General features: G+C 43.2%; 1 protein-coding gene across 8 annotated transcripts in view; it reads left to right on the forward strand.

Annotated features, from left to right (window-relative positions):
- CD86 (CD86 molecule) overlaps nucleotides 1-23,028 on the forward strand; it is a 61,309-nt gene that overhangs the window by 24,803 nt on the left and 13,478 nt on the right. For 4 of the 8 annotated variants that reach the window (XM_053663107.1, XM_053663112.1, XM_053663113.1 and 1 more), the window contains exons 1-2: nucleotides 3,860-4,042; nucleotides 16,758-16,807. In XM_053663107.1, coding sequence (XP_053519082.1) covers nucleotides 4,026-4,042; nucleotides 16,758-16,807 — 67 coding nt within the window. In that variant the 5' untranslated portion in view covers nucleotides 3,860-4,025. The other 4 variants (XM_053663108.1, XM_053663110.1, XM_053663109.1 and 1 more) reach the window with 3 other exon arrangements.

A 23,028-nucleotide genomic window follows, 5' to 3' on the forward strand; every position in this document is an offset into this window, starting at 1 on the left:
ATAGTATCCACACACCTATTCCCTTCCCTCCCTTCCTCTTGCATCACAAAAGCACTGTCTCTTTGCTCTCAGCTTCTAGGGTACCTGTATTGTGTCTTCCATGGGCTTTCACAAGAGTCCAGAAGTGCCTTTGACTGTGGGTTTCTTCTACTTTTTCCCCTGCAAAAATCACTGTGTCAGGATAACTCAGAGAAGAAATGCTAATTAACATTTCAATGAAGAATGCTGTTACAGTTATTTGTGGGAACTATTTTATCCTATATTGGCACCACCATCACCTGGAGGACTTTTAGACTAGACTGCCTTTTCCACCCTGGCCACAGGAAGCCACTTATAAATAACAACAAATGTATTGCTGAAATTGAAACATTCAGCTTAAGTGTTCTTCAGATGTTTCCAAATGCCTACAAGTTTCCAACTTTGCCTCCCAGAATTAAGCCTAACTCTGTGGTCCCAGGGAAATATCTCCTGGGCAGTGTTGAGCAAGAATATCAGGAAGGTGTCTGTTTTTTCCCCCGCAGCTACCATCTGTAGCCACTCCCTTCCTGCTGCTTTTCCTTGCAGTCCTCGCCCTGAGAACATTCAGGAGTGACGCAGGGAGGAAGCAGCCCTGCACAGAAAGCAGCTTTTTGAGGTTAACAGCAACTTCCTTCTCCCAAACACGAGGAACTGATCTTCATTCTACTCCACCTCCTCAGCATTTGATACTGTTGACCACCATCGAACCACCATTGCTTTTGAAACTTCTCTGTCCTTGGCTCTTACAACAGCTGGATAAGGCCTCCTTGTCAGATTTTTGAGTGGCACAAGGCTAGAGGGATAACTAATACAATGGACGACATGTATGGGATTCAGAGTCATTTTAATTGGCCCCAAACACTGACACACGGACAAGATGGGGCCAGCAGGTGATGATCTGACTTAACATGCAAAAAAATCACGGTGAGCCCTGACAGGGGTGGCTCAGTTGGCTGGGCACTGTCCTGCAAAGTTGAAGGTCTCCAGTTCTGTTCCCTGTCAGGGCGCGTGCCGGCGTTGTGGTTTCTGTCCCCGGCGGGGTGCACGCAAGAGGCACCCAATCAGTGCTTCTCTCTTATGCGGATGTTTCTCTCCCTCTCTTTTTTCCTTCCTTCCCTCTCTCTAACAAATAATTAAAATCTTTTAAAAATTAAAAAACATTATGGTCAGCCAACCTTCCAGTGCAACTGCTAATGGGTTAATTTGATCTCTGACTCATTAACAGAAGTGACATTAGTGCCCATCCCACCCTGTGAGCCCTCTCTTCAAAGAGGTATGTTGACAAATTGTCAGGGAACCCGGTGGCAGTCGGGGAGCCACCGAGTGATCAGGTCTAGGACCACATCATATGAGGGACAGTTGAAGACACGGACTGTATTTAGTTGAGAGAAGAGACTGTTCTGGAAATTGATAAAATCTGCTTTCAAGTATTTCAAGGGTTTTATATAAGCCTGGAAATTAATATACATTCTTGTAGTTGCAGGAAACAGGACAGGGACAACTTGGTGGTACTTATGGGGCTGGGGAGTGAAGGGTGGGAGATGCGGGATTACTGTAAAGAAGACCCGGATAACTAACTGTCGTATCAACTAGTGAGTTCTTCTGACGTAAGTGAGAAAGCAAGGTCTGAATATCCCTCTGTTGGAGGTAACATCACAGGGGCTCTTGCTTGAGTGAGAGACTGAAATGACCTCTGGATCCCTTAAATAACCTTGCAACCCTTAGGGCAAGAATCCCAGGACACCACCCTATCGTCCTTTATTTCTGCTGCCTGTCTCACGACATTGAGGGAGGCTGCTCTAAGAAGAAACTAAAATGAGTAGATGAGTCAGGGATAAGGAAAAGAGAAAACAATAAAAGCTTTTTTCAAAAAAAAGAGAACCTACTAAATGCTAGAATATGTGCTAGGCACCAGATATATGTTATCCTATTTAATTCTCGCAGTAAAACTTATGAGATATTTAGTATTACTTCTGTGAGGCAGCCAAGGCTCAGAGAAGTTAAGTAACTTTCCCAAGAACACACAGACATCAAGTGCCACTAGGAACTAGCATTTCAACGCACGTCTCTGTGATTGTAAAGCCCAGCGTGACAAGTTATTTTTACCCATCCTTTATTTATTGCAAATGATACTGCTTTGAAAAAGCTTTAGTATTAACATAAAGATTCTGTGTAAAATTACTTAAAGTTAAGAGAAAAACATTGTAGAACAAACAATATAGATTTTACATGGATACGAAAGAGTAGCTGGAAAGAATGAAGTTTGGGAAATACTATTGCAAATATTTTGATAGCAGCATGTTCCAGTTTAGTCTATCTTATATTTTGACTGTTGAGTGCAAGGAAAGGAAAGACACTTAAAGACAAAGTTGACTGTGAATTAATTCTCCTGTGCTTTGATGGGTAGGTAATTTCATGTGTTACAATAAGGAAACCAAATGGACCCTGCCAAATAAAAAAATTATGGTTGTAAAATCCAGAGGAAAACCCCAGGTGGGGCCTATTCGAATAAAGGATGAAGTTTCCAAGGTATGCACACAGAATGGCTGAGGGGAAGTGATGACCCTGTGAGTCAGGGCCCAGGACCCACACCGGAGTCCTATGGGTTTGAGAGGCCCTGGGGGGAAGGTGAAGGGGTTTACAGACCTGTTTTGGGAAAAATGATCATCACCTTTCTGGTGATAGAGGGAAGACCTTTGTGGAAAGTTCAAAGTTAAAGTTGGAAAGTCCGAAAAGAAGATAGGAAAATTGTAATGAAGACTGCATAGCTGCACGGATGCCAGGTGATTTATGTGCAAGATAGCATGTGTGTTTCACAACAACGCAGCAAGGAAGTTATTACGCTTCATAGATTAGAGGACTGAGACCGGGAGATGCTCAGTAACGTGCCCAGGGTCCAGGAGCTGAGCCAGGACTTGCTGAACCTTGGTGCAGTGGTTCTCGACCTGCACTGCCTCCCCTGAGCCACACGTCTTCGCTTGAGTGGGCTTGCTCAACCCATGCAACAATAGCAGCTTTCACTTTGTCACTTAATTTCTCTAACCGTGCAGGGCAGAGCGAGTCTCCAAGAGAGCGGGGGAGGCATGCTTGAAGAGGGTTGCCTCTCTCCTGAGCTCCAATTCTGCAGACTTGGAGGCATATAAATGTCCCCCACATCGAGCAGAGGGCTTTGCAGAGCCCGATCGGGTCAGAAAAAGAAGTGGTGGGTGCGTGGGCAGGATCGTATATGTAAAGCCTGTCCCTGCTGAAGCACTAGGCTTGGAAAAATCCACTGGGCATTCACACACATTTCACACTTCTGCTTTGACTTGTTCCCACTCTCAAGGGTACCGCTCACTTCCAGGAATTGTGGACCAAGGTAATAGAAACATCTAGATTAGAACATCTAGGAACAGATTGGGATAATATGGAAATAGGGGCTGGGTATATTCATTGGCTTCTATCAGGATCTATGGAGAGGTAGGTACTCAATGAACAATCAGAGGGGAAGGCAGCGGGTGAAACTCCTGGTCTCTCTGCTCTCTCTTGCTGTCCTCTTGCGCCAGACACAGTGCCCGGCATACAACTGCCCAGTAAAACCTTTGTTAAACTGAGCCGAATCTTTCCCCGGGGGGCCTACAGGCTGCACCCCTGGATTTGTCCATCTGTTAGGGAATGTGTCTTTTTCATGTTTGTGGCTGGGGCTGTCTTTGGGGGGTTTCCTCAGGGCTTTACACTCACTCTCTGAGAGTGCATTCATAGTCATTATGATCAGTGGAAAAGCCCACCTGCCAATCTTATCTGGAAGAAGAGCCCGGCCCTTTCTGTGGTGTTGTTTCTCTCTAGTCAGTTCCCCTTTCTACATTTGCGCCCTGGCCTCAGCCCTAACATGTTTCTTGTCTACAAGGAGTGTTAGGAAAAATGGGTAGCTCACAAAGCCTCCTCTTCGTTTATTCTTGATACCTTGCTTCTGTGTTCCTCTGGAATGCCACTCGGCTTACACCTCTGGTTTCTGGGAGCTGCCGTGGATGGGCAGTTGCGACAGGTATGTTCTTATGAAGCTGGTGTGCTTGGGGAGTGTGGTGTGGAATGAAGCTGCATCTATGGTAGCTGTTCAGAGGTGGGGCTGATGGCCGTCAAAGGAGGGGGTAGAAGGGGTGTGGAATACATGCTTAATACCTGTTGTGGGCTTGATTCTCAGACTGGTTGCGTTCGAGGTGGGGCATTACAAAACTGTGTCTTTCAGCCAGATTCCTTTCTCTGCTTTGCTGAGCTTAGCGACAGGACAGGCAGGAAATAGAAGGGGCCACTTAACCAACAGCCTCTCTTGGCCTCAGCGTGCTGGGGGCTCCGGGCAGCCCTGCACTAGGAGAAGCTGTCCAAGGATGCTGGCTCTGCCTGGGCCGCCTGGGCCAGTGGGAAGTCTGGGGTGGGGGCATGAGACAAAAACCACTCCAGCCTCTGCAGTGGCCTCTGCTTTCTTCTTTGGTCTTCTTCTTCTCTCCAGAAACCTTTCCCCATTTCTTCTTTCCATCCAGGTGCTGTGTCCCAATATTGGCCCCTCTTGGCACCAGAGACCCCAATAGCTCATTTGCAAAGAAATAGTGTGGGCAAAAAAAGAGCCCAGGCAGTGGTTTACTGTGTTCTGTATACCATGAACATATTTGCATTTGCAGGTCAGCTTAAAATAATGCCTCTAGTAATTATTTCAGGTTCTGGAGAGACAGGTGAAAATAATTTGGGGCCAAGGGAACTTCCCACTACTCTCCAATTTTTATACCTAAAGAGATGGCCTGTTTCTCTGACATGCAACCTCGGTCTTGGGACTAAGGCTCTGAACTAAAATGAGTCTATTCAATTATGGGCACAGGTTCACGGTTCTGTATAATATCTTCTGTCTGCTGTTCCAGAGAGCATTAGTGCTATTTACAAGAGCTGTCCTGTACAGAATGAAAGCTTTTCTAAATCTCTGTTCATTTGTATTCTTTAAATATGTTTATTGAGTGCTTACTATGTCCCAGGTACTGGGACTTCACAGGGAGCAAAAAAGACATGGTCCTAATACTTTGAAGCTTCTAGCCTGGAGAGAAAATAGTCTCACTAAAAATGACTGTATAGCAACAATGCTGTGGAGGGAAGGAAATAGTTCTTTGTAATTGTGCTCACTGTTTAATAACTATGTCATTGAGTTTGATATTTTGGTTACTTCAATATCCCTGGATGTCGATGTCCCTTCCCGGTGGAGGTGAGGATTGGATTTTTATGGAGATGAGGCGGGGGGGGGCAGGTTGGGGAGGGGAGAACTTGAAAGGTGAAAAGGTGAGCCACGCCAGATTCTATAAGAGAAAAATTCAGGTTCCAGTGCCATATCTCAAACGCCAGCTAGAGGTGAGAGTGAGGTTAGGGGTCTCTGGGCCAGGATACTGAGGCTGTGAAGAGACAGAGCTGGAGTAAAACATGTCTGCAACAGGCAAGGAGGGTGCTGGGCAGGTTAGTGGGTGGTTATCCAGAGTCCAAGCAAGTCTGGACAAGTCGTCTTTCATGGTGGGGCAGGTAAGAACATGTGGGAGGCAGGCAGGAAGGGTCTGGCGATGGGCTGGGCACGCAGTCTTTATCAGGTGCTCATCCTCATCTCTAAGCGAATATAGAGACTTGTTTCTAACTGGGCATCGGCACGTCTGTACTCTGCCTGAGGTTTGGAAAATAGGCGCCGTTTTGAATATGTGTTGAGGAAGAAAAGTGTGTCTCCTGCACATCCCCCATCGAGATGGGAAAGGTCCTGTTCCCTTTTGTGAGTATGGCTCCTTTCTGAGTTCCATTTCCTACTTAGATAGATTCACTCCAACTTAAGTTTTAATGGCTAAAAACAAAAAGAAACAACGAAAAAACACATTTCTGCCAGCTTGCACTTGCATTTTAACAGGGGTTTTCAAAAATGCCTTAACCCAAGGAATGAGTAATTTGGAAATTCCAGGGTAGGGATGGTACTTGAAATGGGGAGATGGGGACACCTCTCAAATTGTGCCTCTGAAATATTGACTTTCTCTCTTTGACCACGATTCTGGTTCTGAGAGAAAGAAAAGGAAGGGGCTCCCTTGGGCGGCCAGGACTGGGGTGGCTGCCTTTTAGAGACTGAATGTGCGCAGACTCAGGTACCTTTAAAACTTTGCATGATACTTAGCCATAGGCACTTTTTGGCAAAATGGAAGAAGTGGTTTCCAAAGCCATTGACAATTTGAAAAAGGCATGATCCTTGACATAGAAAGGTCTGATTCTAGATGTAACTGGGAGAGCTGGGTATCTATCTTGTATACAGACTTGCCATTCGGAGACTCTGAATGAGAGAGGAGAATGAACTCTTCATTTTAATGCTTTAATTACCTACAATATTGGGGAGTGAATGAAAGAATCCTCTGCTCCTTAAGTATTTGCATAAACATTTCTTCCTTGTACCTATGTTCCCCTCAGACCCATGTGGAGGCACTCTGCTCTCAAATGGGTGAGGGGAAAGACAGAAAAATTCTCCGAAAGTGGAGGCTCCAGGGGGTTTGCTCCAGGAAAAGGTTGGAAACCAAGTCAGACATACTGTACAGCCTGAGCTAGAAGGAGACGTGGCTGGTGGTGGAGCTCAAGGAAAGCGGCGCTGAGGATGGGTGACATGTGTCTGTAGCCAGTGATCTCACGTGTCCACCAGACACCGGGAAGTCTTCGTGTTTTCATCAAGGCATCACTGACACACGTATCTTTTTAGTCCTGCTGGTTCAGCCTCTTCACCTCAGGTCCATGAGCCTTTAATACTGGCTTTCTTGGTCACTCTGATATCAGCCCTCACCTCTTTCCTCAGGCTACTGATGGGCTTATTTTCTGTAAACTTTCATTGCAATTTTTCTGCTCCCTAACGATTAATCCCAACTCCTAATTCTCTTGTCAAATCAAATATAAACTCCTTATGTGACTTTCTAGGCCCCCTTAAGCTATCCTACCCTACTTATAGGAGCTAATTTCTCATTGTTTGCCCAAAGTGCACCTCTCTTTCAGTCTAGTCAATGTTTCCTATCATCCTGCAAAAGCTCATGACCATTCCCCCACTTACATGTGTCCCTATAGACTATTATATTTTCCTGTGGCTTAGAAATTTGCCAATGCTTCTTATACCAATAAGAAGCCTTAAACACAGGGTTATGCCTCTGTTCTTGTACATGTGTGTGCACACATGCGTATCACGAATGTGGTTGAAATATTTATCCATTTGAACTCAATCCAACATTTAAGAGTAGTTCATCAGGAGACAGTAGTTCTTGAAGACATCAGCTGGATGCCTAGGATGGCGGGTTGTACCTCTTCAGGAATCAGTTTGGGAGGCTCTCATGAGAAGAACTGGTGGAAGCTCGCAAAGCCTTTTAAGGACAGAGGCAGGAGTCCACTACATTGCGTTCTAGGCAATCCACAATTGCTGATGTAAAAGGAAAACAGCAGTTCTCTGAGAAAAGCTGTGAAGCAATGCAGTGGCAACTCTCAGGAGTGAAAGTATCAAAATGAGTAGGCTTAGCTAGAGCCCATACTGAATAAAAGCCTCATCTGCTCCAACAGAAATCAACTGTCCTGCAAATACCCCATGCCTAGCTCACTATGTTCCGTTCACAGGATACAGTTCTGAGACCAAGTCTGACCTACCTTTACACCTTCACCCCACCTTTTGGGCTATAGGATTGTTCTCTTCTGAAGCCCTGGACCACCTGTAGTCAGCTCAGCAGATCCTGCAAACAGGGGGACCCTCCAAATGTGCTGTACTGTAGCATACCGTGCTAAAAATTAGAGAAATGGACTCAGGGTGGGGGCAGAGAAAAGCAGTGTGTTCAGGTCATCTACTTTCTATTTCTTCATTTCTTGGAATGTCATAAGAACCTTAAAGGAAACTTAAAAGTTATAGAGTTCAACTACCCACCCAAATCAAGCTCCTAAAATGCTTGAGCAATTGTGGTGATGAAAGAGCTCCTTACCTCACGAGAACATCCAGTCTTTGGGTGTAGCACTCTATTCCAAGTTCTTCATTATCTAAAACTGAACTCTGGTTCCCTGTAGCCAATTATCGGGAGTTGTACTTGCCTTCCAGTAACATTGTGTGCATTGTCCCACAGGAGGGCCTTTCGATATCTGCAGAGATGTGTCATGTACTTCTTCAAGTTTATTGCCCCCAGTCCTTTTAACTGTGCCTCACTTGACATACTTTCATTATTTTCTAGTGAATTGTGCTGCTCCTTCTCTTGATAAGCTCTGTTTTTTTTTAGTGTCATTCAAGTGTAACTAACCTCACTAATGTGATACCACAAGTAATGGGCTCTGATAAGCACTGAATATATTGACCAAACTCTGCGCTAAGATTAGAATTCACTTTTGGTTAGCCATTCCACGCTCACATCTGTGTGATTTTTTTTTTCATTTACTATGAATAAGCTACTTCTCTCTCTCTTTTTTAAATAAGCTACTTCTCTGTTGACCATTTATTCCGCTTCACAGTTGTTATTTTAAAACTTAAGTAAGACCTTTATGCTTATCCCCATGAGATTCACCACGTTAGTATCAGACTCTTTTGGGGAGGTTTACGAGTATTATTAATTCAGCTGATGAACTGACCAGTAACCACCTGGCTCATTTTTGTGTCATCTGCACCTTTGAAAGCAGAAGCATGATTTCTGTGCTTTCATTCATAGTTCTACTAAATATGTGAAAGTGAAAAAGTAAAATCCCACTCTGATACCAGCCTATTAAACACGAATGATTCCTGGTATTTGGTTGTTGAATAAATGAATGAATCAATCAATGAATCAATCAATACCTTGTCATCATCCTCTGTATTTAATCTGTCACTATATCCTGTTGATTATAATCCTAAATATTGCTTGAACCACTTCTTTCTACTTCTGTCCCTTCCACCCCAGGCCAAACAGCCACCTTCTTTTACTTAAATGACTGCCAACTAATTGAGCTCCTGGCATCTATTCTGGCCTCCCTGCTGACTATTTGCTTCACAGTAGCCAGAGTCATCTTTTCAAAATGACAACCTGATTATGTCACTCCCCTGCTTTAATTTCTCCAGTGTTTTACATTGCCCTCAGAAAAAAGACCAAATCCTTAATTGAGCCATTAGGTGGGCATGGTCTGGCCCCAGCTGACCTCCTCGGCCTTGTCTCCCACCTTTCTGTTCACTTTAGCACATCAACCTTCTGCCTTGGTGCCTTTGCACGTGCTGTCTCCTTTGCCTAAGAATATTTCCAAGCCATTGCCCAACCTTTCACCTACTTAGTACCTATTCAGCCTATTCTGTTTACCTATTGGTGCATTGCAAACTGCTCCAATTTTAGCAGCTTAACGCAATAAACATCTTACTCTCTCTCTTTCAGTGTTGTAGGTCAGAAATTTGCTCAGGATTCTAAGTGATTTTTCTGTTTCTGATGGCATCAGTTAGGGTCACTTGGTGCTATTAACCTAATGAATGGACTTCTCTGGAGCTTAACTGTCTAGTTTGGTAGTCACCAGCCACGTGTAGCTACTGATCGCCTGAAATGTAGCTTGTCTTAATTGAGATGTGCTGTAAGTGTAAAATATCCACAACATTTTGAAGATTAGTACAGAAAAGGAATGTAAAATTTCTGTTGTAATTTTTATATTGATTTCATTTTGGGATTATAGTATTTTACATATATTGAGTGAATAAAATATATTATTAAAATTAATTTCACCTGTTTTTTTTTCAATTTTTATAACATGGCCACTAGAAGTTTTCAAATTATGTGGCTTGCCTTATATTTCTATTGGACAGGGCTGATTAAAGCAAGGGATTTTTTTTCTGTAAAAGGCCAGGTAGAAAGTCTTTTCAGCTTTGTGGCCACATAGTCTCAGTCACAGCTACTCAGCCCTACCATTGACATGGAAAAGCAGCCAGAAACAATAATGAAATAAATGGGTGTGCCTGCATTCTAACAAAACTTTATATATAAATATAGCTTGTGGCTAGATTTGGTCTGTAGGCTACAGTTCGATGACGTCTGGTGTAGAGAATTCATGCCACACGCCTGGTGGCTGGGCAGAAATAACTGGAAAGCTGGACCCATTTGGGACTGTTGACCCAAACACCAACACATAGCCTCTCCGGCACAATGGTCTCAAGGTAGTGAAACATTTCACACAGTGGCTCAGAGCTCTAGAAAGTGCAGTCCAAGAAAGACAGAAGCGGCAAAGCTTCTTTTCATCTAGCCTCAGAAGTCCCAAAGCTCTCTTCTACACGTTCTCTTGGTCCAATAAGTCTCTGAAGCCAGCACAGACTCATGCAGCGCTTAGATTCCGCCCATTGTGGGAGGAGTTGCAAAAATGTCCACTTTTCTTTGTTGCTGTTGTTCAAGTACAGTTGTCTCCATTTCCCCCCCACTACCCCCCACCCATGTGTCCACTTTTAATCTAGCACATTGTTCTTCAAATCTCAGTTTAGATTACTCATATTATAGCAATCTAAATACCATTAAATATAGTAATCTCAAAATATCATGAACCTCTCCTTCGTAGCACTTATCATCATTATAATTTCATAGTTACTTGTATGATTATTTTACCATTATCTTGCTCCTCTACTTAACTGTAAGCAATCCCATGAAGGGAGCTGTTTCCGAGTTTGCTCATCATTACATTCCCAGGTCAATGCCTGGCTCAACAGATGTTTATTGAACTAGTCACCAATATTAGGGCACCACTTTTCAGCCTAGTAAGTGCACTAATATCAACCCCACATTTCCCCATACTGCTCTGAAGTATATCATAAGACACTCCGTCAGGGCCTCGTGAAAATTCAGGGACATTCAATTCCAAGAACTCTTCCTAATTTGCAGTTAAGAAACTATTTTTAAGAGAAGTGAGCCTGCCATATTCCTCCCAGCACCTCAAAGGTAGTACTAGCTGCTCTACTAGCTATCTAGGTATAGATAGCTTCAGATTCTGGTGCTCTGAGAAGTAATCCATGCAGCATGTCCCCCCATAGGCAAGCCAAGGCCCCATGTGTCACTTTCCTCTCACCTTGCTGACAGTGCCAGTTCGCAAGCCTGCCTTGTCCAGTGACAGTATGAATTGACAAAGGCAAAGGGTCAGGCCCTCAGCGCTGCTGGGCTGAGGCCAACTTAGTTTTCCCTCCACAAAGGCTGTGGTGTCCTCCTTTGCTTGGACCCAGGACTCTTATATTTGCTGGGAGGAGATAAGCATTGCCACCTCCCACACGTCCTGGAGCTTGAATTATAGGTATTCGTGGACCCTGTCTGTTTTTCCAGAACTGGGTAAGGAATGAAGGCTTAAACATCTTTATGTTCCCCCTGAAACCTCTAAAACAAGCCTGATGCGGAGTAAATTCAGTAAATGTTTGCGTGAGAGCTGGTCTCAGTGAACAACCTTCCTCAGACACCAGCAAACTTACCAGCATTTTTTCCTAGTACCCTGATCACCACTAATATTCTAGACAACATTGTGAAATAGGGAACAGTTTTGTCTGCTGCTCCCCAACTTCTGCCTTGGAATCCTTCTCTCACTTCCCATGTCATCATTTCTGTATTTCCCTGTTCCACCGACTGCTGGCCACCACCAGTGCACACTCCTTCATACTGCCTTTTGCCTGAATTACATCCGTCATGGGCTTCAGACCTGAGGCATAAAAGATCCCTTCTGTATTTCCTCCTTTTTCTGCCCCAATACTCACATTTGCCCAGAGCTCTCCTAGGTGAGGCTTAACTGGAACACAGTAATATGTGCCTAGAGCTAAACCCATCACAGGAAACTGATTACCTGTCCAGGGCTGGAGGGAAGAAGAGGATTCTCTGCCCGGCACATAGTGGGCGCTGAAGCAGTATTTGTGGAATGAATGGGAACTCGGGATAGAAAATCCCCTGGTACAGAGGGACACTTCTATTCCCCTCCCAACACCACCCCACCAAGCATGTTTTCCTGAGTATCACACTCTGATTCCAGGAACCACAATCGTACCTGGCTGTGGGGATGTGCTTTCTGTTCCTGTGTTACTCTGAGAGTCAGGATCCTTTCCACTTGCTCCCACAGCAGCTGAAACTGGCTGGAACTGTTAAAGGGACTATACTGGTGTTTAAAATCATAACTTTGTCATTTACTAGCCTGGTGGCCTGGTGGCTAGGGCAAGTTCTTTAACCTGTCTTGGCTCCACTTCTTCATCTGTAACATGGGGGCAAATAATCCCACCTTACTGTGAGAACCAATAGTATAGTCAGTCATTCATCTGATGCTCACTCACGTTCCATGATGGGCCAGGCATGTAAAGTGAGGGAAAGTCTTGTAGTGGGAGTGCTCTTCTTTAGTTTCTGAAGTGAACCTCCAACTACTCATTTCAGATTTGTGACCACTTCATGCACCTACAGACCTTATTCTGCTCCCAGCTTACAGAAATCTCTCAGAGACTCTCCTCCATAAATTCTTAAGCTCTTTCCTCTTCCATTACTCTTTTTGCTCTCTCCCTCCAAAAGCAATAGTTTCTACTTGGCAGGCCCTCTGAAGAAATCAATGACTTGAGGTTGTGGTTGAGACCTTATTCCTGAGGAAACAATGACATTTCTGTTCTTTTTCAGAGCCAGCAACATTGAAGAAACTGGCTTACTAAACCAACTCCACTCCACTCTCACCTGTCTCTCACACACACACACACACACGCACTGGCTAGAGTTGAAATTCTTCACACGGGCATTTATACTTTATATTTTATAAAAGAGAATTGTGTCTGCCTCAAGTATTTTAGCATCATCTTTTGTTAGGGTCTCTGACAAACTGATGTCCAAAGAGCACTCCCCAAATTAATCTTAGTGAAGTTTACTAGGACTTGCCCAGCTGGACCAGGATTTTGAGGAGGGTTGTGATCATGGTCCCCAAACCCTTGAAGAGCTTTGGTAAAGTATGTTAGGCTTATTCTGGGTAGTTCCAGAGAACAACACAAGTATTGGTGAGAGGAAGTTAACAGGAGGCAGCTTCTCACTTAGGAGAGTAGAGTTTCCAAATAGAGAAGTCAAAAATGGTGCCAACTTCCTCGTCAGACCCAGCGTTCCTTCCCACCCCGTGAACTTACAGGGATGGACCCCTTACCCAAGATTTCCCAGGGCCAGTAACTTCTGGTAATTATTTGAATTCAAAGTGATTTATTAAATTTATAGCAAAGTATAACTTGATTTTGTGCCCCTCTTCAACACATCATGTGGGGGTGGGGTGGAATCTTTGATGAGGTCAAGCATACTGGTTATTGGTTTGAAAACCATGGGAGATTCTTATATCAAGTAGGAGTTCAGATTCAAAGGGTTCTCAGGTCCTCAGATTCTATGATAAATGTGATGCTGAGAGTGATTTAACATGAGGAAGTGCACAAGAATCAAACAGAAAACTGTTTTCAGGCTCTACCATTGTGTGGTGTCTGCTTTGGCCCAATAGATGAAGCCAAGCCCTGAAACCTACTGAAATCACTAGAAGTGGGTAAAGAGAGTAATCAGGAGCAGTGTGAGGTTCATATGTTGAACACCTACTGTGTGCTTTAACAACTGAATATATTTACAATTCATTGTCACAATGCACTAATTATTTTTCTAATTAGCCACTAAATAGCACTAATTTTTAAATATAAAAGAGCTCCTACAAATCAATGAGAAAGAGGCCAAAGACCCAAATTAGAAGTCAAAGAAATGTATAGTCATGGAATACAAAAGATAAACTTTTATACATTTAAAAAGATGCTGATACTTAAAATAAAAAATATTCATTTACAAATCATAGTGAGAACTACCTCACACCAATTGGGATCACACACACACACACACACACACACAAGGTAGGTGTTGGCAAGGATATGATGAAATTGGACCTCTTGTGTGCTGCTAATGGGAATAGTACAGCTACTGTGGTAAACAGGACGGCAGGTACTCAAAAAACATTACAATAGAATTACTGTGTGATCCAGTAATTCCACTTCTGAGTATATGCCCAAAAGAAATGAAGTATTTGCACACCCATGTTCATAACAGCATTATTCACAATAGCTGGAAGGTAGCAGCAACTCAAATGTCCATCAACCGATGAACAGATAAACAAAGTGATATATATGTATATCATGTATATGTATACACACATATATATCATGTGTGTGTCATGATATAAATATATGGTATGTGTGTATATTATGTATATACTTTCATGTATATGAAAGTTGTATATATGTATATGAAATATTATTCAGCCTTTAAAACAGAGGAAATTCTGACACATGCTACAACATGAACAGTGAATACATTATGCTAAGTGAAATAAGCCAATCACAAAAAGACAACTACTGTATGATTCTACTTTATATGAGGTACCTAGAGCAGTCAAATTTATGGAGACAGAAGGTAGAATAGTGGTTTCCAGTGGCAGGGGGAGAGAAGGGAGTTAGTGACTAATGGGTACAGAGTTTCAGTTTTGCAAGACGAAAAGAGTTCTGGAGATGGACGGTGATGATAACATTTGTGCAACAATGTGGATGCATTTAATACCACTGCACACTTAAGAAATCAGTAAGATTTCATGTTATGTGTATTATGCCACAATGACAAATATTTTTTAAAACTACAATGAGATGTCATTTTAACTTTCTCTATTGGTAAAGGTCACAAATTAGAAAACATACTGTGTTGGCAAAAGTGATGTGAAAACAAGCACCATCATGTTTTGTCACTTGGGGCATAAACATATAATCTTAGGGGAGAATAATTTTTCAGTATCCGTGAAGATTAAAGTTGCAGTTACCCTCTGACTTTAGGAAGGTAGTTTACTTCCACATATGTGATTTGACACATGATCAAGGTTTTTCATTGCAACAAAAGATTGGAAACAACCTAAATGTCCATTGATAGGGCCTAGCAAAATAAATGATGACCATCCAATAGAATATAACCAAATAATAAGCAACTGTTAGAATTAGGATACTCAGTATGTAGTGATACAGACCAATCTCCAAGGTAGTGTGGTAAGTGTGCAAAAGTGTGTATACTGTGCCACCAGGTATTTAAAAGTAAAATGAAAAAAAATATGAGTCCATGTTTTTATTTTGTTTTGCCTCAAATAACTGCAAGTAGAGGCAAGAAATTGTAAACAGGTAACGGTGGTCACTCCAGTTATGTCTGTGGAGGAAAACTAGGCAGCCAGGGGACAGGGTTGGAAGAGAGACTTGCTCACTCTTTCAGGGATTTTGGCTATAAGAAAAAGAGAAACTAAAAGCAGTAGCAGAGGAAAACTGCTGCGAGGAAGGGCGAGACGGTGGTAAGCAATTTAGTACCATACGCAGGTATGATGTATTAAAAGTTAATTTAAAAAAGAGAAGTTATAGTCTAGAAGGGGAAAAGCATAACAGACACTTCTAGCCCAAAGCACTGGGCTGGGTGCTGTGGGGACAGAGGAAGGGCATCTTGCACAGCCCAAAGGGATTGGGGATGGCTTCTAGACAACCACCCCCAAGGAAGAATCCTGCTCTTGGGTCAGGAATAGTTGCATATCTTTTCCTAAGCCTTGGTTTGTTTTTGTTTTCTAGACAGATCTATTGATGGGTTCACCAATTAGGTTTTCCTTTCACTTTGGATGTTAAAACCTACAAGCCAAACCTGTGACCTGTGCCATGCAGGGCAGGCATATTTCTATGGCAAGCATTTAGCGTTGATCCTTGTACTTGGCTCCATTTTATATTCCTGCATTTGGTTTGTTTTTCACCTCTTTCTATAGTCGTTTATCTTTCCTTACCCTGTGCCTCCCTGTAAGCCACTTGGTAGCCTTTTTGGTCTCAGCTGAGATAAGTGGGTAAGTGCAGAAAGAAGAAGATAGAGAAGATAGAGATTTTTAGAGCAATTCCTGTCACCTTCCTTGGCTCCATCATGTAGATTAAGTGAATAGTGCCACTCTGCCCAAAATGAGGTCCTCAGACCAAGCAGCATTGGCATCACCTGTGAGTTTGTTAGATGTGGGTTTCATCCAACCTACTAAATCACAGTCTCTGTGCACAAGGCCCAGGACACTGCTTTAACATACTCTCCCAGATGATTTTTATGCACATTAAAGTTTGTAAACCAACTCCCTAATGAAAACTCCCTAATTCCTTTGATTTTCACAGGGAAATCAAAGGAATGCTGATTTCTAAACATGTACTTTCTGTTTTTTCCATCATACCTATTGTGTTGGCCAAAATAAGTAGTGCTAGCTACTGCAATAAACAGTGCTAAAATTTCATAGCTTAACACAAGAAAAGTTTATTTTTTGCTAACGTCACAGTCCAGTATGAATCACCATAGGGCGGAGAGAGCTATCTTATTATTTTGTTCAGCAAACCAGCTTCCTTTCACAATGAGGCTTTGCCATCCTCTACACCCTTGGACTCCTCTGGGCCTCCTGCATTCAAGAAGGCAGGAAGGAAGGAAAGAGAAAGGAGTTTTAGCAGCAGGTCTGAAAGTAACATCCATCTTTTCTGCCTACAACTTTACTGGCAAGAACCCAATGACATGACTCTCCTAACTAAAGGGGAGGCTGGGAACTAGGGCTTCTCTGTGGAGCTAGGAGGAAGAGGAGATGTCTTTGCTGAACACACAGCATGGTCTCTACTGCACCCAGGGACCTAAGACAATCCCAAACTGCACTTGTCACGTTTGTTTTCAGTTTAATTTTCTAATCATGTTTTATCTTTTCTTTTTTAACTCTAGCACTATGGGACTGAGTACCACTCTCTTTGTGATGGTCTTCCTGTTCTTCGGTAAGCACCTTTGGCTTTGTAAAGTCCTAGAATCCTTCCACTGTCTCCTGATGAGTCTGACCACTGCAAACCCAGGCCTGAAACTTGGTGGGTTTTATTCACTTTCTATCCAGTGTTGCACACTACCACATTTAAAAAAAATACTTCTGTAGAGAAGAAGGAAACATCATGATTGAGAACAGGTATCTCAGCTGCTGGCAGTCCTGGCCTGGGATGGAGCCCTATCCCCTCTGTGCACCCTTCTCCTCTGCCGTCTAGTGAAGTAGGGTAGACTGGCCTGTCCAGTGGCACCCAGGGAGCAAGGGGAAGGTCCCTTCTCTGACAGCCCTGAGGCTTAACTCTTTTGTTCCATATATGCATTTCTGGTCTTCTTTGTTCCCATTTCTGGCATTATCAGGCTTTTAGGAAACAGCTAGTGGGCTTCTAAAAGTCTCCTTTCATTAGGGAGCATTGGTTTTCCCATTCTCTACCTTCCCTCTCTCCCTCCCACACCAGTCCACACCCATAGAGTGAAGTTGCCCTTGCTTAGGGGGAGGATCGAAAAACCCCAGCCCTGCTACCATCTACTGCAGTGACCTTTGGCTGATTGCATCAGCTGATTTACTGTAGTTAATGAAGCTTAGCTGCTGGATTTCTCACCTGACAAGCCCCTCCAAGGTTCCATGATAGGACAGTATAGTCCCCTCATGTCAGTATAGTCACATGTCTTATGCTTTGGTAAAATTTTCAAAAGTAAGATATTTTAACCAGAGCAAGTTGAGCCCACTGCTTCTTTTTATTGTGACTTTTCTCTCCATCACATTCTCCTCTGGGTGGGTGGTATTATAATGGCCATAGGCATTGTGTACTTGAATTCTGCATTTTTTTCTTAAGGAGCACCCCCTCCACACAAAAAGAGAAATTTTTAAAGTGTCAGGCCTCACAGAACTCGGATCTTCCCTATTTGCAGCTCGTCTCTGAGTTTCATTTTCTTCATCTGTTAATGGATTGGTGGAAGTTCCTGCCACACATCCTGTGACTGGGTGCCTTTCGTATCTCCTGTCCTGCTTCTGCCTGCTGCTCATTTACCCCACCCTCAGCACAGAGAGGGAAGCCATCTTACACACAAATCCTGGGGTGGGAAAGCCAGGGAGGGTGCTCCTGACTAGCCAGCCCGGCCACGAGTTCAGCTTGGGCTGTAGTAGTTCTAGATCTCTTCCCTTGTGCAGACCCTCTTTGAGTGCTTTCTATAGATGATTTAAGTGGTTACTGATAGTAGCAAGTGGGGAAACCCGCTCACTAAGATAGAGGACAGGAAAGTTTAAAGGAAAGGGACAGAATATCTATTGCTATCTAAACAGCAGTGCCCAGCAGGCAGTTGGATATCTGGAATTCTAGTGAACATTATTGACTAGAGATAGGCATCTGTGAATTATTAATTTATATATTTGGCAGTTGGATCCATGCTTATCTGTCCTCATGATTTTTCCTTCTTTTACTAAAGGAGAAAAATCCCGAGAGAGATTAGGGAGATCAAGAACAGGCACTCAAGATAATCAGTATTTAAGGAATGATCAGAGAAAATTGTCCGTGGGGATCAGACTTTGGGAAAGAATCGAATTTCAGGAAGAGATGGCTGACAGAGTAGTCAGTATTCAACAGAGTGGTCAAATAAAATGAGGTCTGGAAAGAGCTCTGAATTTGGCAATGGTGGGTAGTCACTGACCATCTTTGCCAGGAAAGTTTCAGCAGTGAGGTGGGGGACAGAGGCTGGGAATGAAAGCAGCAATTGTAATAAACGACATCTTACTCTTTCAGGGAGTTTGACTGTAAGAGAAAGAAGCAGTAGCAGAGGTAACTGCTGTGAGGAAGGGAGAGGGTGGTAAGCACTGTGAGCAGCCTGGAGGCCAAGTTGGGCATTCAAGAGACTATAGATTTGTAATGTCACCAGTTTGAATAATTGAATAATTTCCTTCAGATATGTAGATCAAAAGCAGAGTGCTCTTGGAATGAATTCTGCGCAAAGAGGCAAGTTTACTGAAGTTGCTGTCAAGAGAATGATTAAAAAGATATACTATCACTGTGCTGTCCAAAAGGATAGCCACTAGCTGCATGTGGCTATTTAAATTAGTTAAAATTAAATAATATTGAGTATTCAGTTTTCAGTCACTAGCCTCACATCAAGTGCTCAATCGCTCCATGGTAGCAGCTATCGACTTCCATACTGGTCAGCACAGATGCAGAGCATTTCCATTGTTGCAGGGCTCTTCTGGAAAGCACTGAACCATGCAGCCCAAAATGGATAGATGAGGTTAAAAACAGAGACAGGTGAAGTAACTGAATAAATCTTGGAGGAAGATATGTTGTGGACAAAGGTACATTGAGTTTTAAGGTTCTTGGAACAGAGCTGCTCTTGGAGATGAGGTTCAGGAGGGGCTGCAACATAGTCTGTCTGAGAATGAAGATCTTTGAAGTAGAAAACATCAGAAAACTTTCGGGCAAGTTTGTGGGTGAACTCGTCCTTGCTGACGTCACCCAAATTCATAGTAATAATTGTTTGAAAAAACTTTGCCTCTAATGCCAAAATGCTCAATGAGCAAGGAAATGACGTCATTGCTGTAGTGGCTGACAGCAGTGACAGAAGCCCTTTGAAGGGGAAGGGCATCGCTCAAGGTCGCTGTGAAGAAAGACAAACAAACAGTGGCTGAGGCAAGTGGCAGCTTTTAAGTGGCTGGGTAGGACCAGATTTTAATGAAGCATAACCTTGGAGGAAACATTTGATGAAGAGGTGGAAGATGTAGTTTATTACAATGGAATGAAGTGATGCAGGTCCTGGCCGGCAGGATCCGTGTGTGTTGTGGCTGCCACTAACAAATTCACATGGACTACAGAAGTTCTGTGGAGAAAAAGGGACAGCGTGTCCACTCTCTAAGTGAGAGAGAGGGCCCCAACCCCTGCCTGGACAGGCTTTTATTGCTTTTCTGGGTACATTACATCAAGAATGGTCCTCATTTACTAGGTACAGATTTGCTGCAGGTGATTACCTTTCACAGATAACAAAGAAAAGAATGTTGCTAATTACTTCAAAGAGAAGGATGTTGCAGACCAAGGGGAAAGGTGGTTGAACCAGTTACACTCCTATATTTGGGGGATTTGGCACAGACTTTAGGAAGTTATAGTAAACATTTTCTGCTTCAATTCAGGGTGAGGGAGTTTTAGCAAAAGCAAGTCTCATGGCAGCCTAGATACAATGCAGGCCTGATTCCCCGTGGGAAAACCTATCCATGGGCATGGGTCCTGTGTTCCAGATCTCGCTCCCACTGGCTTTTCTGAGTGGGAGCTAGGCTACATTTTCCATGCCACACAAAACAGTTCCCTATAATGAATCTTCCTGAGGGTAAGGTTGGGAAAGAAGTGGGTTTACCGTTATGAGTCTGCAAAACACAGAGTTCATTCTTGTATTATTATTGACTGATTTTTATATTATTTTCTATATGAACAGCTGTAAACCTATTTTTGCCACTCCCTGTATAGCACTGAAGGAAGTTTAGTAAAAAAAAAAAAGAAAGAAAGAAAAAGAAAAATTCATGAGTACAGATAAGTATAGTAACATGAATGAGAGATAATCCTTGACTGTAAAAGACACGTATTTGGTGTAGTGGCCAGGGAAGAATGAAGTTCTAGGTGGAGTCAGAGACCTTACAAGGTTAGAAGGTCATAGTTTTTGTGTAACAGTCAAACTGTATATTGCTCAGGAAGCTGTCAAGCATCCTTTGAAACAAACTCCTTTAGCTGTTTAGGGAGGTATCTAGATGGATTCTTGAGTGCCTGGCTCCTGATATCATCATAGCACCACTTATAACTAAGCCCAGACATATTACCCAGGTGCTGGGAAGGAGCGAATCTCAGTGCTTACCCACCGATGGAGTCCCAGTGAGTCTAGTAGCTGGGTGGCCTAGGGTCTGGTGTCATAAGGGTGGTGACGCAGGGGGAAGGGGGGTTGACGCTGAAGCCGCTTAGGGAAAAGGATCTTTGAGTAAGTCTTTCCCATATTGTCAGGGGATTAGCACGCACAGCTCTGATGATGTCATGGAAGCCAGTGGTGGTGAGGAACTATGGAGTACAAATTGTGAAAGACTTTCAGTTCCACCCAGAATGGGCTTCAGAGTGATTTCCACCCCAGAGCAGAAGAGAAGGTTTGGATGGAAACCAATTGTTCCTATCATTATCTCCTCTGTTTCACTCTTGAGACAGAGGTCGAAATCCTCTATTACAGCTTCTCAAACTGGAACTCTTGTTAAAATGCAGATACTGACTCAGTAGGCCTGGGTGCAGCCAGAGCTTCTGCAGGCTTTAATGATGCTGAAGCAGGCTTTAATGATGCTGAAGTTTTTAGAACACAGACCACACGTTTGGTTAGTAGGTGAGGAGGGGAGCTGTTAAATGGGTGGGAGAAAAAGCCCTTTTGGGTCAGAGAGGTTGGAGTAGTCTGAGTGAAGAGAGTGAGTGGGAGCGAAGAGAAGGTACAGTGAGGCTCAGCAGAAAAACAACCATAAATCAAGAAAGCCGAAACCTAAGGCTAAGTCATTTCTAGGCCCAGAGGGCACAGTTGACCTCTGAGTAATAACATAACATTGACTGCTAACTGGCAGAATTTCCAACTGTGTTTGGTTTCTCCATAAGGTCATTTGCCCTACATCATATGGCAAGTTGCTGATACAACCAGAACCAGTTACCCCAGAGATAGCTGCTAGGAGCTTTTACAGTAGGTGGCACTCTTATCTTATCATTCAGAGTTTAGCAAAAAAGGAGCAGGAACCTCAGCACACCGTCCTGAGGTTCCCCTTTCACTGTTTCAGGTACCCAGGTAGATTTTTTCCACTTCCCACTAATGTGGGACTGTATCCTGTATGGATGCTGCATTTTTATACTTTCAAGTGGTTCACAAGGTTCCATCGAGCAGAATGTAATGGGCAGAGTGAATCCAATTTGTGCCGGCTCTGGCTGGTGCTTGGAGTCCTCTTCCCCTCACATTCAAGACCACCTCCAACCCCCTGATTATTTGTTCTCACTAGGCCATTCTACACACAGTTCAATCTTTCCAAGTGCATGTCATTGTTATTTGTCCTTCTACTTTTTCTTAGAAGAAAAACCCATTGATCAGATCAATTTAACTTCTACTACCCCTCAATGAACACCTCAAAGGAAACCCCTTTCATCTCTCATCAACCCACCCCCTTTTCTCCTTAATAAAGTTCCGAACGACGAAGCTTTATTTAGAACCCATCTTAACTTTCTCCCCAAGGTGGTATCTAACTTCACAGTAACTAAGAAACAGCATTTCCCCCCATCCCTACACTTCCCACCTACCACTAATATCTTGGCCAGGTCTCAGTAATTCTGTGTCCCAGAATAAGTCCTACAAAAAGTCTGTAATTGATGACATTTCCTAATTTTTATTTTTTTAATTACCATTTACATTCAATATTATTTTGCATCAGTTTCAAGTCTGTAGCATTGTGGTTAGACAGTCATATACTATACAAAGTGTTCCCCCTGATATTTGAAGTACCCACCTGGCACCATGCATAGTTATTACAACATATGAGGGGAGACCCCAAAAAACTGGAATTATCTTCTGGAGGGTAGGCCCTTGTAGTATAGATTCCCCCCACTAGGTGAGTGTTCTAGGAACCCATCTGTATCAGTGACCTAGCTGGCATTGTTGTGAGAGGCTGCATTCACCTTCAATGAATTGTTTTTGAAGACCCTTCAAATGTGTTTGCTCTTTTCATGATGGGTGATTTATGAGTGCACCTGCCCACCGCCCTGAGTGTTCAGCAGTTTTTTACCCAAAATGGCATGTCCCACTGTGCCCCACCCTCCCTATTCTCCCCATCTTGCCACAGGCAACTTTTTTTGTTCCCCTGGATGAAAAGTCCTCAAGGGGAATGTTTTGCCAACATAGAAAAGGTGAAACAAAAAAATGGCTGAAGCACTAAAAGGCATCAAAATCAAAGAGTTCAAAAAAACTGTTGAGAAGTGGGAAAAACATCTCAATAGGTGTATTGCATCAAATGGAGAGTATTTTGAAGGTGACTGAAGTTTAAACATGAGAATATGTGCACAATTTTTTATAAATAAATCCCAGGGTTTTGAGGGGTCCCCCTTTGTATAATTAATCATATTTGAGGAGTTAGATAGCCAAAATCCCTTCCACAAACTCCAATACGTTCTTGGGA

The sequence above is a fragment of the Artibeus jamaicensis genome, unplaced genomic scaffold (assembly GCF_021234435.1).
Source record: "Artibeus jamaicensis isolate MK-2021 breed Jamaican fruit bat unplaced genomic scaffold, CSHL_Jam_final contig_3126, whole genome shotgun sequence".
NCBI lineage: Eukaryota > Metazoa > Chordata > Mammalia > Chiroptera > Phyllostomidae > Artibeus > Artibeus jamaicensis.